This window comes from Bos taurus, chromosome X (genome assembly GCF_002263795.3).
Source record: "Bos taurus isolate L1 Dominette 01449 registration number 42190680 breed Hereford chromosome X, ARS-UCD2.0, whole genome shotgun sequence".
NCBI classification, from domain to species: Eukaryota; Metazoa; Chordata; class Mammalia; order Artiodactyla; family Bovidae; genus Bos; species Bos taurus.
The window spans coordinates 111021500-111044991 of NC_037357.1; the positions used below are offsets into that span (position 1 = coordinate 111021500).

The 23492-nt window shown below is 38.6% G+C and overlaps 1 protein-coding gene across 10 annotated transcripts in view; it reads left to right on the forward strand.

Moving 5' to 3' along the window:
• The window catches only part of DMD (dystrophin), a 2236915-nt gene that overhangs the window by 953653 nt on the left and 1259770 nt on the right, over positions 1-23492 (forward strand). For all 10 annotated transcript variants that reach the window (XM_024988361.2, XM_024988358.2, XM_024988360.2 and 7 more), the window contains one exon: positions 17896-18068. In XM_024988361.2, the coding sequence (XP_024844129.1) occupies positions 17896-18068 (173 nt within the window). The remainder of the gene's footprint in view (positions 1-17895; positions 18069-23492) is intronic.

Consider the following 23492-nt stretch of genomic DNA (forward strand, 5'->3'; position numbering starts at 1 on the left):
TTTTATAGTATCCACTCTTAACATTTAGGTCTTTAATACATTTTAAGTTTATTATTGTGTATGGTGTTAAAGAATGTTCAAGTTTTTCAACTAGCACATTTATTCAGTTATATATTTCCTTTTTTCAGCTGCTTTTATGATTTGGGATTGATTTAATTTGCTGTTTATTTTTTGCTTGATTGATTTGTTATTGATATTTGTCAACTACTTTACAAATATTAATCTCTTTGCTATAATTGGATTCATACTTAAGTCATTAATACAGTACCTCAGTTTTCACTTCTCTTATAGTGAAGATATTATAGATATTTACTGCATTAGAGTTCATATTTATGTATACTTTGGTAGTTTCCCTCTGTATCTTTTACATATCTCTCTTTCATAGGAAATTATTCATTCTTTTCTCCCAGCCATTATTTTATCAGGCCCAGCAGTTGTCCTACTTTTACTCCCATGCAGCAATTTACTGCCATCTCTGAGAAGGAAATGGCAACCCACTCCAGTGTTCTTGCCTGGAGAATCCCAGGGACGGGGGAGCCTGGTGGGCTGCCGTCTACAGGGTCGCACAGAGTTGGACACAACTGAAGTGACTTAGCAGCAGCAGCAGCTGCTAAAATGTACCTTAAGGACTCACTCTGCCTCTTCCCATTCTCCTAGAAAGACTATTTTGATAACCCCCATCTAATAAATTCTGGAAGTCAGAAGCTTCTACATTAGAACTTACAATTCATGAGGCTGATAGAAGTTTTGAGGTTGCAATTAAGTTGTATGGAGGCTTTTCTTTAATTCATCAACTATTGAAGCTGTTCTTTGACCAACTATTATGTCTTTTTTTTGATCCATGATATATGATTACTGATTTATTACTTATGGAAGGACATTATCTTCCTATGGAAAATGTTTCAACCAAAATCTGTCCTTGTATTTAGGACCAGTTTTTCACATGTGGACCATAAACAATGAAGGGAAAATAATTTAAAGGGCAACTTACTGTAGAGTCAGTAAATAAAACTTTTAAAAATTTTCTTTTAAAGCTCAGAAAAATTTAATTAATAAGCTCTTTAATCCCTTTTGATTGAATACCCTTCCCAATTTGGTATGTCATTAACATAGTGCCTGGTAGCTAGATGGGACATGAAATGTATAAGGATTAGATTTATATAGGATGTTGCCTTCATCTGTCAGATAAAGACAAATTCCAGAGAGTGAAAATGAACTGGAGTTTGAGTCTTTGGTGCTCCAATTTCTCTTTCTCAATTTTAAGATAGATATACTCCCCAATGATTGCTGTCACAATAGCTACTAATGGGTTTCTCTAATCCTTTTTCCTTAGAAATGAAAGTTGTGTGCTCTTCTGTTAGGCAAGTTACAAAGGGTCTCAAGGCATTTTTGTTATCTAAAACCGCCTAAAGCTATTATTTCCGCCTTCTTAAAATGTGAAAACAAGCATGCATGGTTTTATAACTCTAAAAACACATATACTTGCATTTGTGTACATATATATATGTTTAACTGCAGTGTTACATTTATTAAGACAGTGATACTGAATCAACAACTGCAAAAGATACAATTTTTACCATTTGGCATGCTGTGCAAAAGAGCCATGTACTCCTTTTGACCTGTTCCCTATGATAACTGATATCCATCATAATCATAACCATAGGAAAAAAAAAGTTGTTTTTCTTGTTCACCACTGTATCTGCAACTCCTAGTACAGTCATTGTTTAGTCACTGTCATGTCCGATTCTTTACAACCCCCTGAACTGCAGCCCACCACGCTCCTCTGTCCATGGGATTTCTCAGGCAAGAATACTGGAGTGGATTGCCATTTCCTTCTCCAGGGGATCTTCCCAACCCGGAGATCGAACCTGCATCTTCTGCATTGGCAGGCAGATTCTTTACCACTGAGCCATCAGGGGGGACAGTACCTAACAGTTAATAGGCACTCGATGAATATCTATCTGTTCAATGAACGAAAGAATGGATGATAGTCTGTTAAATCCAGATATAAAGTCTGTGACTGAAGAGGACAGAGTATTAATCAAGCTCCTAGTGACAAGAATATTTTCAAAAAAAGAGACAAAATTAACCTCCTTTACATTATGAGATCAAACTAGTCAATACTAAAGGAAATCAACTCTGAATATTCGTTGGAAGTACTGATACTGAAGCTGAAGAGCCAATATTTTGACCACCTGATGCAAAGAGCCGACTCACTGGAAAAGACCCTGATTCTTGTAAATAATTATACAAATTTTAAATTTTATAAAACTCACATTACTTCATCATATATCTAAAATCTGAAAAATTATTGTAAATTAAATTTCCAAGTAAATACTCCTTAAAAATTACCTTTATGATATGGTGAAACATAAAATTCCATATTTATAAGTAAAAAAAAAAAACAAGCTTTAAATGTTAATGGTAACATAAAATATACACAAAGGTATTCCCAGATTTGGCAAGTAGCCTAATGGTTTAAAAAAACAAAAACAAAAACAGTTTACACGAAGAGAATGCACATAGCTGAAAATATTTGCTTCGACAGAAACTTTGGTTAAGAATCTTATTTACTTTCAATCATATTTACTGTATTTCCAAAGCTACGTGTTACTTATTCACAGGTAAAACTTTTCATTATCCTATTAATTTTATGTCCAAATGAATATTTATTTTAATATTTAATATTGAAGATGCAGACTCTAAGTTGTTCCAAGTTTCCATGCTACATGGCTTTTACCAAGAACAGGATGCTATTTTTTAGATTGTTTTTTGTTGTTGTTATATGTGGAGTTTTATTTTCAATGAAATATGCTGAATTCATTTTTTCCTAATCCTAGTTCAGTGATTTAGAATCCTTTGTTCTGAGTTCAGAATTATTACTTAAACTATTCAAAAGCATTGAAGCTCTAAGTGAAGGATAGTTTAATGAATAGTGTTTTTCTTTCTTCCTTGCAATTCTGAAATTTTTGCTTTTTTCTCTTTTGCCATTTAAAAAAGCTGATCTCTATCCATTTTCTTGCTTAAAATGGTAATCATGAGCATGTTGGTACTTTGATAACATTAAACTAAACCTTATAAATTGGCATTATGTGGGTAAAAGTATTCAAACCTTGGCAATTGCATATAGTTCAATCTACTACAGTGACTTTTACCCATGTCTGCTTATTTCTGAACTCTAGTGCATATAATTAAATAGTCAAGGAAAAAAGCAAGAACTTTGTGTTGTAAATCACACATAATTAATTAATGGATACCAATTATTACCAATTCCCAAATTGAATTTTCCAGACCTGAGGCAAAACATTAAAGGGTGTTCTCACCATTAGGGAAATGTCTAGGGTTTAAAAAACATAATGAAAGGAGGTTAAGACTTAAGGTCCCTCTCATGTAACGTGTGTTGTTTTGTTGTTTGTTGGTTTTATTAAATTTGTACATTTACATTCAGAACAATTATATGGAACAATGGTTCTGCTTTTCTCTCCCAGTATAAAATACTATAATAGAAAGCATGTTCTCCCAATATCAAAAACATTAACCATTTATAAAATGTACAAAGTATTGCCAAATCTGTTTCCTATTTTTCCCAAATAGTGTACTGGCATTTGTGTTAATTTGTACAAATTTAATTACATTCCATCTTAAATAATTGTGTGAACTTGATTGATCACACATACTGGATTTTTTGTTCTTTATCAAAATAATAAGATGTTCATGATTGCGTATTTAAATAGGATAAAGGAGTATCAAGTGAAAAGAAGAAAGAAAAGCATCTTGTCCATATTTTCCAATCCCATCCCTCAGCAGTAATCCGTTTCCACGTTTCCCTGGATTATTGTATGCAATAGAGTGTTTCTCTGTAAAAGCTATCTGCCCTTCCTTTGCTTAGTTACACAAGACTTAAAAGCATGTCCTGGTGCTAAAAATTTTGGAAAGATAGAATGCCATATGTTTAATTTTTAATGATGAGAAAAGCATTTGCTTCTATGCAACTCTCTTTTACCATGAGCAAGAGCCAATTTTTCTTTCAAGATATTTTTCTCTAAAAAGATTTTGTGCAACTTAATGCAAAATGTACCTATCACAAAAGGACTTACAAAATCACTTTGTGTTTAGTTGGTACTAATGGATTAGAATCGTCATCTTTGAGGAACAATTGGAGCAGTGGAGTACAGGTTTTGCATTTGGTGCTGTTGTTCTTGTTGGTGCTCTGTGGCATCTGGGAAATTAGGCATAATTCTAAAAGGACTCTGTCTATTGTTAGATATCTCAGGTACTGTGAGGAAACCATGGAGAAACTTGGCCGCGAATACATAGAGATTGTTACTCTACTGTTTACTCTTAACAGCTAAATAACCAATAAAAGTAAAACAGAATAAACAGGGAGAAATCCAAAGTACTCACAACATCTGTTCAGGCCTGAATGTGTGTCCACATGGTTCGAGAACAATGTAACAAACCTTAAAGGATCAATGGCTCCATTCAAATTGATTTTCATAAACAGGTTAAGATACAGAGCTTCAACTAAGCTTTTCACTTCAAACGAACACATATATAGTGAGGCCTGAATACTGTCTTTAACTCTAAAAGAGAAATGCAAAATATGGTCCCTGTGCTCTGGTAATTTGTAACTTTAATTGAATACACAGGTCAGACTTATACAAACAAATTAGAAAGTAATAAAAGTAGGAAAGACATAATACAGCCAAAATACCTTGTATAAGGCATGAGTGTTACTCAATTTGTGAAAAGTAGAAAGCAATGTGGACTTTCCAGATGGCTTAGTGGTAAAGAACTCTTGCCTGCCAATGCAGGAGACATGGGTTTGATCCCTAGGTCAGGAATATCCCCTAGAGAACAAAATGGCAACCCACTCCAATATTCTTGCCTAGGAAATCCCCTGGACAGAGGAACCTGGCAGCCTACAGTCCGTGGGGTCACAAAAGAGTCAGACACAACTTAGCAGCTAAACAACAACAAAAAATCAATGTAGACAGCAGAAACTGAAAATAATTTTATTGAGGAGAAAGCCTTTAAAATAGTCATGCTTTGAATATAAGTGACATTTGGACAATACTAGCACCCCACTCCAGTACTCTTGCCTGGAGAATCCCATGGACGGAGGAGCCTGGTGGGCTGCAGTCCATGGGGTCGCTAGGAGTCAGACACAACTGAGCGACTTCACTTTCACTTTTCACTTTCATGCATTGGAGAAGGAAATGGCAACCCACTCCAGTGTTCTTGCCTGGAGAATCCCAGGGATGGGAGAGCCTGGTGGGCTCTATGGGGTTGCACAGAGTCGAACACAACTAAAGCGACTTAGCAGTGGCAGCAGCGGTAGCTACCACTTATTTATTATGTGCCAGGATACATTCTAAATTTTTTGCTATGATAACTTGTCACCACATCAACCCTATTAGGAAAGCACTATCATTATACCTGTATTCTGAACTATCCAAGCTGGACATAATGGTTTCGTTCAAAGTGCTGAGAGCTTCTAATTCTGAATACATTCTCAAGGTATAGAGTTCATAGGATTTGGTAGCCAATTGCATGTGGGTTGATAGAGAGAATATTCAAGGATAAAACTAAGAATTTTGGCATAAACAGCTGAGACAGTGGAGTTGCCATTAACTATAACATGTGGAAAATTGTAAGACAAACAAGGAAGGATACAAGGTTGAGTATAAGTTTGGTTTTGATGTGTTAAGTTTAAGATGTTTATTAGACTTCCATGTGGACATCAAGAAATATATTGAATATCTCTTGAATATATAGAATAAGTTAAGTTCAAGAGGTCTTTGCAGTTAGAGATAAAAATTTAGGAATCACTCTTCCACACTTGCTCACAAAATATGGGTTTTTCTGATGTCCCCTTTCCAACTGTCTTTTCTATAACCCCACCTCTGTAGATAGTCTCAGCCATTCCCATGGTCTAAATATCATCTGGACACAAATGGATCTTATTGGTAGAGATGGAAAACAGGATAGGCAAGATGTCAAGATGGTGTCATAGAATCGCTGCTCATAGTGCCCAATAGTGGGGCATTGGCACATGTAGGGACTCAACCATCGAATGACTGACTCTGCTGAAAGCTACAGCAAAGTGCTTATGGGCTAACAGAAAAAGGAGGACTTTGACTTTCTGGTTCACTGTTGTATTCCCAGTATATAGACTGTATCAGGCACATGGCAGATTTTCAACAGATATTTGTTGAATTAATGAATGAAGACAGACCTGCAGCTCTCAGAGAAATGGAGAGAAACCTGAGGCCTAGCAGAACTTGGTAAGACTACAGAGGCCAGGGCTGTGTGGTGAAGGCCATATTTGACAGTGCTGAATGCTGCAGAGGCAGGAAAAAGATGCGATCAAGAAGCTATTAGTGAACCAAATAGAAAATTTCCTCAGGAAGTAAATAGAGTTTAAGAAAAAATGTGAATCACAGGTGTTTTATAGCCATCTGCTCACATTAAGTCATTCTGAGACATAAAAGATGAAGAATCACTAGAAAGCAATTTTATAATTTATAAATTAAGTTCAATATACTTCAAGCCAGAATATAATTGAAATATGTAAGTCACTTTTCAGGGAAAATACACTCAACAATCAATTTCATATTATCTTTTATTTTACTTATTGTGTTATATATCTGAGACTGTATGGTTTCAATTTTTGGGTAGCTTTTCTTTTTTCTTATGGAAACAGTCTTACTAAAGGAACACTGACAAAACTTGAAGTAAATATTTTATAAATAATTTATAAATATTTTATTACAAACCTTAAAATAGAAGGCAAAATTTCAGATTGTTTGTATACACATCCTACGATCGAACAATTATTTAAAACCTTTCCTCAGAGTTTTAAACTCACAAAGCTGTGTTTGAGCTGACTTCTTGGTGTAAAACAGGACTAAGCATACCTACATGTGTGAGACATTCTCAGTTTTTGATTGTGTGCCAAAGCTTGTGCAAGTGCTGAACTGAATTTGAATTCTCTGTTGTTTATGTGTGAAATGGCCATTTATTTTTATGACTACATGGAAGTCATGACAGCAATATGAATTTCAAGTGGCACTTTTAGAAATAGAAATCATACAGGCACTTTTCAGAGTAAATATGAAACAAATAACTTGCTGTAAGAGGACACATTAAAAATTCACTAAGTTCTTGTTTAAGTTTATTGTCATCAGAAATGATTACTAATATGTTCAGTTTATCAGCTCTCAGTGTCTCCTACTCTAGCCCTGTCCAGTTTCTTCAGTATCTTGTTTGACATTGATATAAATAGATTTAACATTTACGTGGGAAAAGGCATGCTTTGTAATGAAACATTCTGACAGCAAGGAAGTAGTTGTCACTTTATACTAAATGGAAGAAAAACCAAAAATCAGAAATGTGCCCATTATGATAGAGAACAGAGCCTCATTAAATTAGGAGTTACTTGAGGCCTTTATCTCAGCCTGATTAGTTGGCAAATAGGTGCCTTGTTTGGTTTCCTAGATCAGTTGTCTGTAGTCTCTAGTTTCTCTTTTTTAGCTCATTAAAGACACTTATAGATTCCAAATGGATTCTTTTCTTAAATTGAGACCCACATTTCTAAATATTATTTTATCTCAAACTGAGGCCTATATTATGCTGGCTGTGTTACCAATGAGCTCTTATTTAAACAACATGCTGTTCACCTAGAAATGTGAATTACAGCAGTGTAGTTTACTATCTTGTTTTTCCTTATTTTACATATTCAGGCTTTTACTTTCAATTGTGAAAGTTACTTGCCAATCCAAATTTTCTCTATCAAAAGTGTATAAATAAGGATCTCATTTAACTTACTTGATTCTAGGAACCACAGTGGCAAGGATGCTATTTTGAAATATTGAGGACTTAAATTATATAGACTCAAGCCTTCCAGACATTGAAATTTCCATTTCCAGGAAGTGTGTCTAACAAATAAACGTCTCATCGAATTGAAATTGGGAGCAGGGAGGTCATTTCATAGGGGCATGTCAACATCAAGAAAAAAGTTAACTAGTAAGTGGGTACTTCCTCATTTTGCCATCATATTTCAGGTAAGATAAGCAACTATTCTGGGAGAGAGAGAAATGTAAATAATATACTCTATAGTGATCCTAGGGATTTTTCCATCTCCATAGCAACTACAGAGACTATGATTTCCTTTTTAGAGGGTCAGAAACTATAAAGATCACTTATTTCTAGACAAACCAAAATAGTAAAAAGCTATAAAAGATCTCATCTCTGACTTTAAACTGTGGAAACTGCTACAGAATTTTCTTTGGTGCATATACCATTTTTTTTTTTTTTTTTCTGTATGCAGTGCCTCTTGGACAAGAGTATGTGTAGGGACTTTAAAAAGGATTTCCTGGACTCCAGCCAATTTTGACAGCATTCTGCAAGAATGCACCAAGGAGCTATTATCTAGATATCCAGGGAGTATGACATCTTCTGCCCCAGTTTTTGCTTTTTGCTTCTCTCATTTAAGATAGAAAGTTTTCCTGCTTTGGCAATGTGCTGCCCTGCATTGCTAAAATTGTTCACAACTCGATTCTGAGCAATTCTACCACTTCCCAGAGAATTGGAAACTCTCCAGAGATTTGGATTAAAAATCAGGAAGCTTTGCAAGGTCAAATCATCTGAGAGAGAATATATATTCTCTCTCACACACCCCACATTGAAACCATAAAAGAAATTCTTTTAGACCAGTAGGGAAGATACTCCCACCCTTCTCTTCGATTTTACCCCCATAGGAAATGACAGCTATTCATTGTAAGTGTCTGGGATCCCAACATGCAGACAAATGGAGCTGGTTGCCCCAGTGTGAATTTCAGTACTCAGCCTATCAGTGAGCTGAATGCTTGGTGTCAAGTGGAGAACATATCAGAGTTCTGGATTTTTGCCTTTGGGCTGGCAGCCACGCGAACCTGGAGTCTGTGACTCACATCAGCAAGAGTCTAGCCAGTGCAAGCATTGGGGAAGGTCATTTGGTCAGTAGAGTTAACAGAAGCAGCAGAGAAAGTCATGTTGGTGCATGTTCCTGGCATGTGACCTAATCTAGCTAGTGTGTGCATGCGTGCTCAGTCATGTATACTGTTTGAGACCTCATGGACCATAGCCTGCCAGGCTCCTCTGTCTATGGGATTCTCCAGGAAGGAATACTGGAGTGGGTTGCCATGTCCTCTTCCAGGGAATCTTCCTGACCCAGGGATTGAACCCATATCTCTTGAATCTCCTGTATTGGCAGGTGGATTCTTTCCTATTGTACCATCTGCTGCTGCTGCTAAGTCGCTTCAGTCGTGTCCGACTCTGTGAGACCCCAGAGACAGCAGCCCACGAGGCTCCCCTGTCCCTGGGATTCTCCAGGCAAGAACACTGGAGTGGGTTGCCATTTCCTTCTCCCATGCCTGAAAGGGAAAAGTGGAAGTGAAGTCGCTCAGTCGTGTCCGACTCAGTGACCCCATGGACTGCAGCCTACTAGGCTCCTCTGTCCATGGGATTTTCCAGGCAAGAGTACTGGAGTGGGGTGCCATTGCCTTCTCCGTTGTACCATCTGGGAAGCCCCAATCCAGCGAGTTCAGTTCAGTTCATTTCAGTTGCTCAGTCATGTCCGACTCTTTGCGAGCCCATGAATCACAGCACGCCAGGCCTCCCTGTCCATCACCAATTCCCGGAGTTCACTCAGACTCACGTCCATCGAGTCAGTGATGCCATCCAGCCATCTCATCCTCTGTCGTCCCCTTCTCCTCCTGCCCCCAATCCCTCCCAGCATCAGAGTCTTTTCCAATGAGTCAACTCTTTGCATGAGGTGGCCAAAGTACTGGAGTTTCAGCTTTAGCATCATTCCTTCCAAAGAAATCCCAAGGCTGATCTCCTTCAGAATGGACTGGTTGGATCTCCTTGCAGTCCAAGGGACTCTCAAGAGTCTTCTCCAACACTATAGCTCAAAAGCATCAATTCTTTGGTGCTCAGCCTTCTTCACAGTCCAACTCTCACATCCATACATGACCACAGGAAAAACCATAGCCTTGACTAGACGGACCTTTGTTGGCAAAGTAATGTCTCTGCTTTTCAATATGCTATCTAGGTTGGTCATAACTTTCCTTCCAAGGAGTAAGTGTCTTTTGATTTCATGGCTGCAATCACCATCTTCAGTGATTTTTGAGCCCCCCAAAATAAAGTCTGACACTGTTTCCAGTTTTTCCCCATCTATTTCCCATGAAGTGATGGGACTGGATGCCATGATCTTCGTTTTCTGAATGTTGAGCTTTAAGCCAACTTTTTCACTCTCCTCTTTCACTTTCATCAAGAGGCTTTTTAGTTCCTAGTTGGGTAGCCCTAAATATTCCACCCAAGACTCTAGGCTCAGAGTGAAATTTTACCAGGTGAATAAAAGAAAGAAAGAATGTAAGAGGCTTTCTTGAGTGCAGTGACCTCTAAGGCATTGATAACATATCCAAGATCCATCCTGTCTTTTAAACATTTTTGTTATAGTATCTGTCTTCATTTTATTAAACTTTTCCTCCATAAAGAAGTGTCTTATGTGAAATAAAACAAACTGTAGCATCATACTAGGTTATTTTCAATTTGTAGTGAAAGAGGGTGACATTGGAACACAGTCTTCTCTGTCCAGAGTTACATTTCCACACTTTCAAGATGCTGAGATTGCTCTTGATAAGATCACCAATCACCTCACACATACCCACGGTTGACCTTTTACTCCTGTTTCTAGATGCATTTGACTTGTTGGCAGCTCCCTCCATCTCTCCTGATGTTCATTCTTCCTTTGATTTGAAAATATATACATTACTCTTCTGGTTCTTCTCCAAGGTCTGATGAGATCTGCTCTTTGGACATATTCATCTCCACCCTTTACGTCTGCTTTCCACAAAGGTTCATCCTTAGGCAAAATTTCACACTTTTACTCTAACAAACATTTCTGAGCAGTTTTGCCATCTCTCCTACAATTAAACAATACCTACTCTATTCCACTGACTAGCCATTCTGTATGTAACACAGGCAGAACAGTTATATCCTGCATTTTCTCCAGAAGAGTAATGTCACAGACTATTTTCTGTGTTGGCATGCCTTCCTTTCCCTCATATGGTAATCCTTGGTCTCCCAGATAAATATCCTGACCACAGAATTAAATTAACTTGCTTAACAACAACAACAAAAAACTTGAAACCTTCTAATCACAAGGTATTCATGGACTTGAAGACAACACCGGGGAATTGTATAAATAGTCTCGCCCTCTTCCCCACCCCCACTGTCTCTGAAATTCATTCACACCACCCATAACCATCATGTCTAGAGGACTAGCAGAACTGACAACACAACTGTTTTCCTTAGGGTGTCAAGGTAAGCACTGATTTTCCCCTTACAAATGACATTATCTATATCCTCACCAGCTTCTGTAGATTCATCTTCCCCCAAGGCAAGTCCTCATGCACCGCAGTCGTGAAGGCAGACTCTGAAGCAAACTCCACCAGTCTGACTGGGAAGGTGCAGGCTCAGCAACAGGCATTCCCTGTCTAGCCTCGTCTCCATTTCAGACATGGCTGAGATCCTCCCAGATTTTGCCTGAGAGTTGGCCAACATATTTATTTTACTGATACTTGGTCAGTTTTTATGTTTATACAGTTGACTCTTGAACAGCCTGGGTTTTGTTGTTGTTGTTGTTAAGCAGGTCAATTTAACTCTGTGTTCAGGATATTTATCTGAGAGACCAAGGATTACCATATGAGGGAAAGGAAGGCATGCCAACACAGAAAATAGCCTTTTTATGTTTTCCATAGAAAATTCTATAGAGCTGAGCTTCCCTGGTGGCTCAGACAGTAGACAAATCTGCCTGCAATGCAGGAGACCCAGGTTTCATCCCTGGGTCAGGAAGATCCCCTGGAGAAGGGAATGACTGCCCACTCCAGTATTCTTGCCTGAAAAATTCCAGGGACAGAGGAGTCTGGCGGGCTACAGTTCTTGCAGTCGCAAAGAGTCAGACACAACTGAGCAGCCAACACTTTCGCTTTGACTACTGCTGCTGCTGCTAAGTCGCTTCAGTCATGTCTGACTCTGTGCAACCCCAGAGACGGCAGCCCACCAGGCTCCACCATCCCTGGGATTCTCCAGGCAAGAACACTGGAGTGGGTTGCCATTTCCTTCTCCAATGCATGAAAATAAAAAGTGAAAGTGAAGTCACTCAGTCGTGTCCGACTCTTAGCGACCCCATGGACTACAGCCTACCAGACTCTTCCATCCATGGATTTTCTAGGCAAGACTACTACAGAACTATACAATCTGTCACTGGACAAATCCACAGATGCCAAGCAACCATGGATATTGAGGGCCAACTATAAATTATACATGGATTAACCCTCATGTTATTCAAGGGTCTACTTTATTTATTTATCCTGACAGAAAGCATATGATCTCTGGATCAGAGAACACACAAGTGATTACTCAAGAGCATCTTAGCACTCATCCTCATGCCCCAAATCCCCATGAGACGTGAGGTGAGGGCCAGATGTTTACCTGTGCGTCTATGGGTTACAGTACAAGAGACAAAACTCAGTATCAGAAACATCAGAGCTTATATAAGGGAGTTGGCATATCTGATAAAGACAGAAAGAGAGGCATGGAGGGACTTGGGTGTCAGAAGGGAGAGAGGGGATGAAGATAGAGAAACAGAGAGAGACCTTTGCTCTCCTCTCCAGAGAGGGGGGCAGGTCTCTGTCTGTTATCCTCAGAAGGTAAGTTGGAATGTTGGCAAAGGAATCTAAGGCAGCTTCTGGGTTTCCCTGGAATAATACACTAATCTCAGCTCCAAGGTATATTTGCTGTTCAATGGTCCTTTAACCCAGATACCAGTGTTCTTTGCTCAGAAAGCCTAGAACATGTGGAGATGGGAGAAGATATATGACCCAACTGTATTTGTCATCTCATTTCCCCTTCTCAAAATCTGATGCCAGCTGCCTATTGAATACCTATAGTCTGATGGCCCAAAGGCTTTTCATTGTCATCATACACACACACACACACACACGTGCACACACAAGCATGTACACACAGAACCTGTTCATCCATCTGCAGTCCTTTTACTCAGATACCAGTATTCATTCAGATGCTCAGGACAGAAACCTGGGAGCTAGAGTCGTTCTTCCTCTTTACTCAATACACAGTCACTGACTTCTGCCAAGTTTCCTTCCTAAACCACTTTCTCAATTCAACTCAAATATGAAGGCCAACTAGATTTTTTATTACATTAATAATATTTGAAGTTTTGAGATGTAGAATACAGTGCTGTGTGTGCTTTCCTTGAAAAGAATTCATGTATATCGGAAACATGCTGAAGACTTTTTGGATAGGGGTATAAACTATTATATCAATTTGTTCAAAATAATACAGTTGAGGACGTGAATGAGTGGACATATACAGTGAAACAGTGTTGTCTATGGTTTTATAAGTGTTGGCAGTGGATGATAGATTCATGGGGGCTATTTGTACTATTTTCTTTTTTTTTTCTTTTCTGCTTTTGTATGTATTTGAAATTCATGTATGTGTCTGTGTATGTATGAGACGGTTCCCCACTGTCTACTGAATTACATGCAGTATTTTTAAAACACATTGTTAATCATCTCCAGCTGCTATTTCCGGACCCATCTTCCCTGATCCTATACGTTTCTGAAAAGTCAGATATGACTGCTCATGTTTCCTGTCTTTGCATGTGTATTAGCTGCTAAGTATGACATCCTTCCCACTTTAGCTACTCAGCTATGAATATCTACCCCAAATCCTACTTCCTTTATGAGCCCTTTCCGTGGCTTGTGACCACATATATGATTCATTCCTTTTCTGAACTTTGAAAAAAAATTTGGTACCATTTAGATCACTCATCAAATAATTTCTGAACATTTAGCTGGGATTTCTACACTATAACTGTTTCCTTCAGTTTTCCAAACCACACCCTCCCTTACCACCTCAATAAGACCAATTCAAAACTTACTCAAAACAAGTATTGATCCTTATACATAGAAGAACTCAGTAAATGTTTACTCAATTGACTTGTCTTTGACAATTCAGGTAAGCAAAATAACCAAATTCATACTTGCAAGTCTAGACAAATATGGAAGATTTTGGCATTTTTTGAACACTGTTATATATATTTTTTAATTATTATATAATGACACTGTGTTTTTTCCCCCTTAAATACAATCTATGTTTAAAAAATTATGGAGTTGATTTTTGTGATACTTTAACTTATTCAACACAAATGCACTGGGTACATACAGTGTACCAGGCATGTGTCTGAGCTCTGGAAACCCTGCACTCATAGGGTCTAGTCTAGTGATACAGAGAAACTAGTAGATAGGCAATCTCATATTAGTCATAAAGGCCATGAAGGAAAATGAACAAACAAGGAAAAGAGAGCACTCAGGGCTGCTACTTAAAATGGAAAGGTAGAGAAGGCTCTTCTGATATGAGAAAGAAGTAAGGAAAGCAGTCATTTAAGTTTCTTGGAGGGAAGAATTATTTTTGGCAGAAAGAACAGCAAATGCAGAAACCTCAAAGCGAGAGTACATTCAGCATGTTTGAGGAACGCAAAGAGGCAAATGAGGCTGAAATGGTGTGCACTTGGAGGAGGGCTTCCCTGGTGGCTCAGCTGGTAAAGAATCCGCCTGCAATGCGTGAGACCTGGGTTTGATCCCTGGGTTGGGAAGATCCCCTGGAGAAGGGAAAGACTACCCACTCCAGTATTCTGGCCTGGAGAATTCCATGGACTGTATAGTTCATGCTGTCACAAAGAGTCTGAGCAACTTTCACTTTTTGGAGGAGACTAAGGAAAAAGTAAGATTGGAATGGCAGGCAGCATACAACCAAGTTGTGCAGAACTTTGTAGGCCCTGATGAAGATTCTGGGTTTGGGTCTTCCCTGGTCCAGTGCCTAGGACTCGGTACTTGCACTGCTGGGGCCCAAGTTTAATCCCTTTTCAGGGAACCAACGTCCCACAAGTTGTGCCTCGTGGGCAAACACTAAATTTGATAAGGAGCATTTGAGAAGTGAAGTAATATGATTTGATTTGTGTTTCTTACAAATTTCTTTGGCTGTTGTGTGGAGGATTGATGGGAGAGGGTCAAGGTAACAAGCAGGAGGGTCATTTAGGTAGGAATTGAAATAATCCAGGTGAGAGACAAGGGTAGCTTATATCAGTTAAAACAAGGGAGATGACGAGAAGAGGTCAAATTCTGGACATGTTCTTGGAAGTAGAGTCTATAGGATCATCCAGTAATATGAATATAGAGGTTAAAAAAGAAGGATCAAGGAGGATTCCAAGGTTGTCAACCTGAATAACTGTTAATTGATATGTCATTTACTGAAATGAGGAAAATAATGGGAAGAAAAGGATAAGGGGATGCTGTTCAGAATGTGGTTGGGGCTATGTAAAGTTTGAGATGCTCCTGAGACATCCAAGTGTCAAGAAAGTTGTTGGAAGTATGAGTATGGATTTCAGAGTTGAGGTCATGGCTGGAGATATAAGTTGGAAAGTCATTGTCATATTTACTGTTCAGTCACTCAGTCACGTCCAACTCTTTGCAACCCCATGGACTGCAGCATGCCAGGTTTCCCTGTCCATCACCATCTCCCAGAGCTTGTTCAAACTCCTGTCCATTGCGTCGGGGATGCCATCCGACCATTTCATCCTCTATTGTCCCCTTCTCCTCCTGCATTCAATCTTTCCAAGGATCAGGGTCATTTCTAATGAGTCAGTTCTTCACATCAGGTGGCCCAAGGATTGGAGGTTCAGCTTCAGCATCAGTCCTTCCAATGAAGATTCAGGGTTGATTTCATTTAGGACTGACTGGTTTGATGTCCTTGTAGTCCAAGGGACTCTCAAGAGTCTTCTCCAACACCACAGTTCAAAAATATCAATTCTTCAGTGCTCAGCCTTATTTATACTCCAACTCTCACATCCATACATAACTACTGGAAAAACCATAGCTTTGACTATACAGACCTTTTTCGGCAAAGTAATGTGTCTGCTTTTTAGTATGCTGTCTAGGTTTGCCATAGCTTTCCTTCAAAGCAGCAGGGGTCTTTTTAAAATTTAATTAATTTTTTTTTTATTGAAGGATAATTGCTTTACAGAATTTAGTTGTTTTCTATCAAACCTCAACAAGAATCAGGTATACATATATCACCTCCCTTTTGAACCTCCCTCCCATCTTCTTCCCCATCCCACCCCTTAATTTCATGGATGCAGTCACCGTCTGTAGTGATTTTGAAGTCCAAGAAAATAAAGTTTGTCACTGTTTCCATTGTTTCCCCATCTATTTGCCATGAAGTGATGGGACCAAAGGAAAATTATGACCAACCTAGACAGCATATTAAAAAGCAGAGACATTACTTTGCCAACAAAGGTCCATCTAGTCAAGGCTATGGTTTTTCCAGTAGTCATGTATGGATGTGAGAGTTGGACCATAAAGAAAGCTGAGCGGTGAAGAATTGATGCTTTTGAACTGTGGTGTTGGAAAAGACTCTTGAGAGTCCCTTGAACTGCAAGGAGATCCAACCAGTCCATCCTAAAGGAGATCAGTCCTGGGTGTTCATTGGAGGGACTGATGCTGAAGCTGAAACTCCAATACTTTGGCCACCTGATGTGAAGAGCTGACTCATTGGAAAAGACCTTGATGCTGGGAAAGATTGAGGGCAGGAGGAGAAGGGGAAGACAGAGGATGAGATGGTTGGATGGCATCACCGACTCGATGGACATGGGTTTGGGTGGACTCTGGGATTTGTTGATGGACAGGGAGGCCTGGCATGCTGCGGTTCATGGGGTCACAGACAGTCAGACACGACTGAGCAACTGAACTAACCTGAACTGAACTGATGAGACCGGATGCCATAGTGTTACTTTTTCAAATGCTGACTTTTAAGCCAGCATCAAGAGGCTCTTTAGTTCCTCTTCGCTTTCTGCCATAAGGGTGGTTTTATCTGCATATCTGAGGTTATTGATATTTCTCCTGGCCATCTTGATTCCAGCTGGTGCTTCATCCAGCCCAGCATCTTGCATGATGTATTCTGCATATAACTTAAATAACAGGGTGACACTATACAGCCTTGAAATACCCCTTTCCTAATTTGGAACTAATCTGTTGTTCCATGTCTGGTTCTAACTATTGCCTTTTTGACCTGCATACAGGTTTTTAGGAGTCAGATAAAGTGGTCTGATATTCCAGTCTCTTTAAGAATTTTCCACAGTTTGTCGGGATCCACGCAGTCAAAGGCTTTAGTGTAGTCAATGAAGCAGAAGTAGATGTTTTTCTGGAATCCTCTTGATTTTTCTATGATCCAATGGATGTTGGCAGTTTGATCTCTGGTTCCTCTGACTGTTCTAAATCCATCTTGAACATCTGAGAGTTCTTGGTTCACGTACTATTTGAGGCCTAGCTTGGAGAATTTTGAGCATTGCAATATAGAGATTATTTAAAGTCATGTGACCAAATAGGAGGTAATATATATAGATCAGGAAAGATCTATGCTAGAGCACTCCAATATTAAGAGATTAGTAAGAGGAGAAAGATTCTGTAAAGGAAACTGAGAAGCTGTAGACAAGAAGGTGGAAGAAAAAACAGAAGAATTCAGGTTACAGAAGCCAAAGATAGAGTTTTAAGAAAGAGGGAGTGATTGCCAGTATCAAGATGAAGACTGAATTACCCATTCAAATTGGGCACATTGAAATCAGTGGGCTTCAAGGCTAATGACTTTTAAAAGTCAGAAAATGAAAAATGCAAGACTGTTAGTTACTCTGGGTGTTGGTACATTTCCTTTCTTCTCTTTCCATAGACAACTGAATCATTTCTGACTTGCTTTACAATTTCAATATTGCAGAATATAAAAGACAACCTGCAACAAATCTCAGGTCGGATTGATGTTATTCACAATAAGAAGGCGGCAGCATTGCAAAGCACCACACCCCCAGAAAAGGCAAGGTTACAGGAAGCTCTCTCCAGGCTCGACTTCCAATGGGAAAGAGTGAACAAAATGTACAAGGACCGACAAGGGTAGGTACCAGTTTCCTTTTACTAAAAGGAAATGATTATACCTATCTCCCAGGAATTCTAGAGTTCATGTCCATGCTCTTCATGAAAAAAGAGATAGGGAAGAAGAGAGGGAGATGTATCACTATCACTGGAAAAAGGTAAGTGGAATCAGAACAAATGGTGATATAGTTGAAACTAATGAACTGAATTCAACAAATTTTTCAGAACCAAAGTTAGCATCATGTTGGAACACTATAATATCCTCAAAAATTTCAGGTCATGCCAAAACCAGTTTAGTCATTGAGTTGAGATGGTTTAAATAATTGTGCGGTATAATTTATATACTTTTGGTCAACTCTGTATCCTATAGATTTATAATAGTTTGATATACTTACATTAATATATTGGAAATATAAGCTAGCAACACAAAGTTGACTTTCATGTGTTGTTTCTGTTTTGAAGGTGATCTTTTACATTTTATGTCTCCATACTATTTTGTCTCAAGGAATTTGATTTAAAATTATTAGTTTTTCATGCTTTCTTAATTACAATATCTAATTGTTGACCAAATTTTTAAAATTCGCATATATTTCTTAGCCTCAGACCACAAGAAGGTGCTGTTTCCTCTTCCAATTTTAGGTGAAACATAATAAAATTGTAATGGCTTAAAGCAGTTTCTTTCAAAGAGTTCTTTTAAGACAGTATTGTTCATTATTATTGGGGGAAATAAAATCATTTTTAATAATTACAAGGAACCTCTTTAATATCTCTCATATCTGTCCATTTCTTGATGTCTTTACTTCGTTTTTTGTTCTTAATTTACTACATTAGACTCCTAAATCAATACTTCTAGCATAAATCTCAGTGTTTCCAATGATCATGCCTTCTTTGCTCCCACTCATCTTTCATCCAGAATTGTTTTTCTGAAGTGTGAGAACTTAAGTGCTCTCACCTCATTCCTGTTAGAATAAAGTCTAGACTCATTAATTTGGAACAAAAGGCTTTCACATGATCCCTGCTCATGTCAACCTCACTGTGTATCAATTCCTGCCTGCCTACAACTCCTATGAATTCTGCTCTAGCAATATTAACTTGATTTAAAGATTTTCAAATGTCTTCTGCCCCCTCTGCCCTACCTGCCTTCAAGCCTCATGTCAAATGTTATTTCCTTCTTAAAATCCTGAAAATATTAGTTGATCTTAGAAACTTAGATACCATTTTAACATCAATGTAACATAATATCAGCATACAATTTATATATTTGCAAATGTTGCCAGACTCAGCGGCTATATATAGAGTTGGTGCCTGCTAAATCACTTCAGTTGTGTCCAGCTCTTTACAACCCCATGGACTAAAGCCTGCCAGATGCGTCTGTCCATGGGATTTCCCAGGCAGGAATACTGGAGTGGGTTGCCATGCCCTCCTCCAGGGGATCTTCCCAACCCAGGAATCGAACCCATGTCTCTTATATCTCCTGCATTGACAGGCAGGTTCTTTACCACCAGTACCACCTGGGATGCCCCTGCTCCAAAGTCACCTTTCCTAGAATTTACTATAGAGCAATATCTTTTTTTACTTTTATGTCTCCTGCACAAGCTCCTGAAAGACAGAGATATGCTTTATTTTATGTGATATGTTCAGGACTAAGATAGTACTGAGCATGAAGTGGATGTTCAGTGTATCTGAACTGAATCCCCCACCAGGAAGCCTGAGAATATTTTCCCCTGGACTGTCTAATAGTTTTATCTCAACTTACTGGAAAACAGCTGGTTCCAGGGTATCCATAGCCATTCTTGATAAAGGGAAAGAAACTCAGCAGTCCTGCGTATATACAGCAAAAGACAAATTTCTCATTCCATCATGGTATACCTCTCAGTATCCCATACTAAGTCAAAATGAACTTCTGCAAGTTATTCAATGAGGTCAGTTTCGTCACTCTCTTTTGGGGTGCTCATTCCACATTGGGAATGTGTGTGTCTCTATTGTCTTCTCTCAGGGTTTTCTTCCAGCTATCCAGGCCACCAACACTATCCTCTAAGAACTTTCAGGGTTCTTGGGTAGGCAGTGGCTACGTGCTTCTATAGACACTGACCAGTCTTACAGGAAGACTGAGGTGAGACTTTCTGCTTTCTGAGACTATCCCCCCACCCCACTGTCAGTCATCTTTTGTCACTGAGCTAGGTATTTCTTTCTGACAGTCATGCAGCTCTTTACCTTTCAGTTCATCTTCAACCATAAACTTGAAAAGAAGCAGATCCTCAAACACCATTCTATAGAGAGAGTAAGCTGAATTCTCACCACAGATCTGGGTGGGCTCTTTCCTACATCTGGCAAGTGATGGAGTGTCACTAACCCCAGTAGACCCACTCCTTACTTATCCAGATGCTGGAAAAGTATCCTCATTTTACTCTAATTAGACTTCCCTAGGAATTGGTCAGGAGCTGCTAAATTTCATGTGACTGTAGTCTAGTCTTGGGTAAAACTGTTTTAAGTTATTGTGTGTGAGTACAGACCCTAGAGTTCAACTTGCTTTAATATCCTGGCTTTGTTGCTGACTGGCTCTATGTCCTTGAGCAAGTTCCCTAACCTTTATGCTCCACAATTCCCCTATCTATAAAATGGGACAAAAATATTTACTAAATCATAGAGTTGTTATGAGGATTAAATGATACAGTGTATGTCGAGTATTTAGTGTATTGCTTCTACATAATGACTCAGTCAAGCTCGGCAATTTTGATGTTATAAATAATGGTCTCCTGGCTCTGATAGTCTTCATGCCTGTTAATTCTTTCTTATATGCTTTCACATTTTCCTGAGGACCATAGAGAGCTGATTTAAATTCAGTCCCTGATTTGAAGAACCTCCCAGTGCTAGAGAGAAAATGGACAAACAGCCAATAAATTACAAGTTGATAGATACAAGCAATGCTGGAGGGCGAGAACAAGATCCCTGGGGAGTAGAAAAGGAACATCTTACTCCCAGTCACGAATAAAGCAAGGTCAATGGACCATTCAAGATTCTGAGTTACAACTAACAGAAAGAGACTCCGATTACCTTAGGTAGAATTATATAATTAGAAGAATATCAGGTAACTCATGGAATCGATGGAAAGGCCTAGGATCCGGGTGTAAATATGGGCAGAAATTGTCAAGGAAGACTGATATATGCACCCAGAAACACACCAAGCATCAAGCTACAAGACAAATCTGAATTATAAACTTGTCAGAGCCATGGGCCACTAGTACACCAGAGGTACCATTGCCCCTCTATAGCAGTTGCAACTGTCACTTCCCAAAAGTATCAAAATTATTTATTTTTGTGTCACTAATTTTAGAATTACATTTTCTTACAGAAATGCCAGATAAAGAAGTTGTTTATTTTTTTTCCTCTGAAGGTCCAATTAGTGAATATTTTAGTGGGTGCAGATCATGTGATCTCTGTTGTAACTACTCAACTCTTCTGGTGAAGGGTGAAAGAAACCCTAGACAATGCATATACAAATGGGCATGGTTTATTCTAATAAAACTTTATTTATAAAGACAGGCAGTAGGTCAAATTTTGCTGGAGGGCCATAAATTGCCAACTTTTGTAATAAGTTGCATCAGTCATAAAACTAGGTTCTAATTAGGATTAAGAAATATAAATAGCTGCAGTTTGGGCTCCATTTTTTGGAGTGGTAGTGGTAGTCAGGAATTTATCTCCCACCAAGCCCATATAATGGTAGATTCTTAAATCCTTATCAATTAGAATCTATACGTTCTTTTTTCAAATTATGTAGAGTTGATTTACAATGTTGTGCTAATTTCTGATGTACGGCAAAGTAATTAAGTTATATATATATATGCATATATATGTATTATTTTTCATATTCCTTTCCATAATGGTTTACTAGAGTATGTTGAATATATTTCTCTGCGCTATACATTCTGACCTTGTTGTTTATCTGTTTTATATGTAGTAGTTTGTATCTCCTAATCCCGAACTCCTAATTTATCCTCCCCTGACCCTCTTTCCCCTTTGGTAACCATAAGTTTGTTTTCTATGTCTGTGAGTCTGTTTCTGCTTTGTAACTAAGGTTATTTTATTTATGTCATATTTTAGATTCCAGATTTAAGTAATACCATATATTTGTCTTTCTCTGTATAACTTATTTCACTTGATATGCCAATCTCTAGGTCCAGCCATGTTCTGCAAATGATATTATTTCATTCCTTTTGACAGATGAGTAGTATTCCATTGTGTATATGGACCACACCTTCTTTATCCACTCATCTGTTGATGGACATTTAGGTTGTTTCCATGTCTTGGCTACTGTAAAGAGTGTTTCTGTGAGCATTCAGATGTGTGCATCTTTTGAATTAGAGCTTTTTTCTGGATATATGCCTAGGAGTGGGATTTCTGGATCATATGGTAATTATATTTTTAGCTTTATAAGGAACCTCCATACTGTTCTCCATAGTGGCTGTACCAATGTACATTCCCACCAGCTGTGTAGGAGGGTTCCCTTTTTTCCACATCCTCTCAAGCTTGTGTTATTGTAGCCTTTTTATTGAGTCATTTGAACTCATGTGAGGTGGTACATAATTGTAGTTTTGATTTGTATTTCTCTCATAAATCGAGGCTATATATTCTTAAATAGACAAATGTACAGCATTCATATTGGGTTCTCAACAAAAATCTACTGGTTTTTTAAATAAGTCAGTGAAAGTGAAGTTGCTCAGTCGTGTCCAACTCTTTGCGGCCCCATGGACACCAGGCTCCTCCATCCATGGGATTTTTCTAGGCAAGAGTACTGGAGTGGGTTGCCATTTCCTTCTCCAGGGAACTTCTCGACCCAGGGATCGAACCCAGGTCTCCCACATTGTAGACAGACGCTTTACTGTCTGAGCCACCAGAGAAGTCCAAATAAGTCAACTTGTGGTTAAAACAAAATACCTTTGAACCAGTAAGAAGGCATTAGTATATTTTCAGGTATGAGCCAGTTATGATAATGCATCATTCAGCTATTGCCATAATATGGTGATACAAATCACCCCTAAAACTCTATAACTTAAAAAAAGCCTTTGTTCTCATGCTTATGGATCTTTAGGTTGCCTGTGTTTTGGCTGACTTAGGCTGAATGTGGCTGGACAGCTGTTTCAAGTGATGGGTGAACTGGGCTATGCCCCAGGATGTGTGTTTCCTCCCTCTGTCTTTATTCTGGGCTTTATATGAAGGACCAGTGGCATACTCTTCTCATGACACATCACCAGAGCGTGGACCAAGCCTAATCTCCTAAGAGCGTGTATGGCCTATGATTGTATTAAGCTGCTCACATTCCATTGGCAACAGCAAACCTGACATCAATAGAATGGGGGAAGTAGTCTCTTGTTACAGTAAACAGGAAAGAACAAAAAATACTTGCTGACTAATAATCCAAACTATTATAGGTAGTTAATAATTAAT